General features: G+C 36.2%; 1 protein-coding gene across 2 annotated transcripts; it reads left to right on the forward strand.

Annotated features, from left to right (window-relative positions):
• Positions 1-121: 121 nt before the first annotated feature.
• On the forward strand, positions 122-2,133 carry LOC112906217 (GTP-binding protein Rhes-like). Of its 2 annotated transcripts, XM_025980021.1 has the most exons (3): positions 140-315; positions 1,665-1,827; positions 1,917-2,055. In XM_025980021.1, the coding sequence occupies exons 1-3, from the start codon at positions 149-151 to the stop codon at positions 1,974-1,976; spliced, it is 390 nt and encodes a 129-aa protein (XP_025835806.1). In that variant the 5' UTR covers positions 140-148; the 3' UTR covers positions 1,977-2,055. The 2 variants fall into 2 exon arrangements, with proteins under 2 accessions (XP_025835807.1, XP_025835806.1); XM_025980022.1 differs by having other exon boundaries at positions 122-315; positions 1,665-2,133.
• The last annotated feature ends 1,267 nt before the right edge of the window (positions 2,134-3,400 follow it).

Genomic DNA, 3,400 nt, shown 5'->3' on the forward strand with positions numbered 1-3,400 from the left:
TAATATTCAAAACACCTCAATCAATCTTCTGCTTTTTAAGATTATTTTCTTTTGTTGTCTTTAATTGTGAATAATAATTTATTATAATTACCGCAAATACGTAGAAATGATTTAAATTTCAGGTGATATTTTTATAATAGTCTTCAGTATGGACAGTCGTGACACATTTGAGGAAGCAATAAGATTAAGGGAGCAAATTTTGGAAACAAAATTAAGTGCAGCAGCAGCGTCGAGCACAAGCGGCATAGCAAGAAGGAAAATTTTACCCCGAGTACCTATGGTGATCGCAGGAAACAAATGTGATAAAGAAATGAGGTGATTTTATGATGTGCTCCCTTTTTCGGGGTTTTTCGAATACTTTAAACTCATTTTGATCTTTGACGTTATTATTATATGAATCTGTACGACACCTCATTTGCTAAAACCTCATGCACTTATTGTTTCTTTATTTCATTCAAACATCATAATCATCATCATCATAAGGTCTTCACCTTGAAATCCAATCCTAAGACTGGCACTTCCACTTTTTCCTATCCTGAGCTAACTTCGCATTTCCCCAAAACTAAAACATTCCACATCTTTAACTATTTGTTTTTTAATTCAAAAATGGAATTGCTTATTGTTTAAATAAGTTCAGTTCTGATTCACGGATTTTTAATGACGCTGTTTAAATTTCAAAAGATTCAAAGTTCAATTTCCAAAACTTCTTTCTTAGTGACTATTAAATCACATAATAAATCCGCTGACCAAATGTTTCTGGCTTCAGCAGTTTGAAGATAGTTACGAGTTACAGTACTACATTTAGGGGAATTCAATATGTTCAACTAAGTCCATTTACGTTGATCCTTGCTGAACTGAATTCTGAATATATGACAGGCACCACGTAACCAAATCGAACATAAAAGTTCATGCTGGTCATGTTTTGTTGAAACTGCCAGACGCGGATCGCGATTTCGATCTTGTTGGATCTCATCAGCCCATCGCAAACAGTTTTCACAGAATCAGGACCACCATGAACTTCCTTGTTCAACTTGATTACATGCCTACCACGTATGGTAAGCTACGCCATGGATTCAGTTGAGCAAATAGAAATCCAGCAACGTAAATAGACCTTGTTGAACATATTGAGTTGCAGCAAAGGTAGCATAGTACTACAGAAGGCTTTCACCACGTCGTTTGTATTAGGGGGAGCCCCCCCCCCGTATCGGGCACTTAAAGTATTTAATGGAATTAACCATTGGGTTAGTTTTTGGTTCACTTCCGAGATGGACCACCTATTCCGACGGTTCTCCCCTTTCAATGCCCCCACGCTTAACCATTTTTCTTTCTCAACCCTCTCCCAAATCCCAACCTTCCATTTTCTTCCCGGGGATGAGTAACCCTCAGGGTTTATCTCCCCACTGGAGGAGGGGTTTTAGTCGGTAAAAATTCGACACTACCTCCCTCCAGGGAGTGTCTTTTGAAGATTTCCCCTCCTCGAGAATAATCTACATTAAAGAAAAAAGCCGGATATGATCGGGGGGGTTTGTTCATGCTAATATGAGCGCTATTTTAAGTTTAGACGTGTTTTCTCTGGTACAACGTGCTGTCCGGCGCTAGAGGGATTCCCCCTACTTCAATTTTTCACATGTCTGCCATGATACTTTAGCGTTTTCCTGTTTTAGAACTGTTACGCCCGAAGAAGCTAAGAATTACTGTTCGAGCCAAGAATGTTGCACATTTGTGGAGGTTTCGGCGAAAAGGAGCTACAAAGTGGACGAAGTGTTTTATCAGTTATTCCTCAATGCCAATTTGCCGTTAGAAATGGCGCCGAATCACCATAAACGCGTAAGTGCTAACTTTGGTTCTCCGTGTCCGTTACCGCCATCAGCCCTCCCTTCACATGCAAAAAAGTATACTTTGTCTGTTAAACGCAGGTTAAGCGATGCATGCGGAGTAGTAACGCCAAATGTCAGACGTCCGAGCATAAGAACTGACCTAATGATAATGCGAACTAAAACTTGCTGCACCACAGATAATAACAGCAATCCTAATAGTCCAGGCCTAAGACTTAGAAGTGTGAAAAACAATTGTACGTTGCAATAACCCTAACGATAATACAAAAATGTTATACTTCATTTACTTTCTCTAGCAATGTGCCCCTTCCAATGTCTTGGATGCGCGCTGGCAAAATCGTAGGTAGGGAGAAAAAGCTCATTATACTCTCGACTCTTGTTCATTAAACATACTTTTTCATACAGTACTTGCCAAAAGTTTTGTTCAATAATGAATAGTAGTGCGAGTCGAAAACAAGCGTTAAAGCCTTTAATATGTCTTCAAATATAAATAAACATCTCGTTGATATTTTCNTGGTACCAATAACAGCACATTTGAGCAATGCAATTGTAGTGGATAAAGTGGTCAATTTTTCCGTGCAGTACTGTACGGATTATACGCTCCTCACCGGTTAAGAGTTTGACCGAGAGTTGTCTCCTTCCTTTTCTGGCCTAGTGCTGTTCTTTTCTACTTTGCGCCGGTCAAACTGAAGGTCACATCTCTACAGAAACTAAATGAAGTATACCAATAACATTAATAAATACATTGTTTTAAATTACTAATAGTGGTCAATGTTAATATGCAACATCAACTTGAAATCACTTTTCGATTTTGTTGTTTGTTTTATACGGGACCCTTAAAACATTTTTTTTAATGGAATTTTCTATCATAAGATGTTATAGATTCAAAAACAAAATCATAAGGTTTTGTTTAGATACTGTTATCTAAATTAACAATAAAGAAGAATTATTGTTAACTGATTTAATTAAGATATGATAAAATGGTTCAGAAAAGCGACTATAGGGTTCATTAATTCGTTTAGAAGTTTTAAACTCCAACTATTTGATTAGTCGGTGACGGATTCAGTTAAATGAGGGACACTAAGCAGTAAAAAGGCAAAAAGTAAGAAGTTTTTATTGAATCAAAACTAATACAACAATGTTTCAATTAAAAACTACAAAACAGTGTAAAAACGTTTTTCTTTGTATATTTGCTTTTCTTTAGTGAAAATCTGAACCCCAGAAAAACCTTTCTTTTAAGTACTTCCTTGTGACTCCAAGAATTTTAAAATTTTCTACCAGTGTTGAACTGTGTTTAGATGTTGAACAAAATACACAGAAATTTAGTTTATGCCATGTTTTAATCACAAGTTAGGCAACGTTAGCATTAGAATTCAACCAAAGAAACTGGGAAACAAATAAAATAACAATATTATAACCATTTTTATATGGATGCATATTTGTCTTGATTTATTTCTTGCAAATTCATCAATTACAACTAGCAAAGTAAAAACTTTCAGGTATAGGCAATATGTCGCCATCTACTGTGTATTTTCTTATAATAAAGTATACAAGGCTTTACTAAT

This window comes from Agrilus planipennis, unplaced genomic scaffold (genome assembly GCF_000699045.2).
Source record: "Agrilus planipennis isolate EAB-ADULT unplaced genomic scaffold, Apla_2.0 scaffold2333, whole genome shotgun sequence".
Classification (NCBI taxonomy): Eukaryota; Metazoa; Arthropoda; class Insecta; order Coleoptera; family Buprestidae; genus Agrilus; species Agrilus planipennis.

Coding starts and splice junctions, on each gene's coding strand:
- LOC112906217 (XM_025980022.1), top strand. CDS start 149: ATGGACAGTCGTGACACATTTGAGGAAGCAATAAGATTAAGGGAGCAA. Junction 316..1,664: donor AAATGTGATAAAGAAATGAG/GTGATTTTATGA, acceptor TTCCTGTTTTAG/AACTGTTACGCCCGAAGAAG.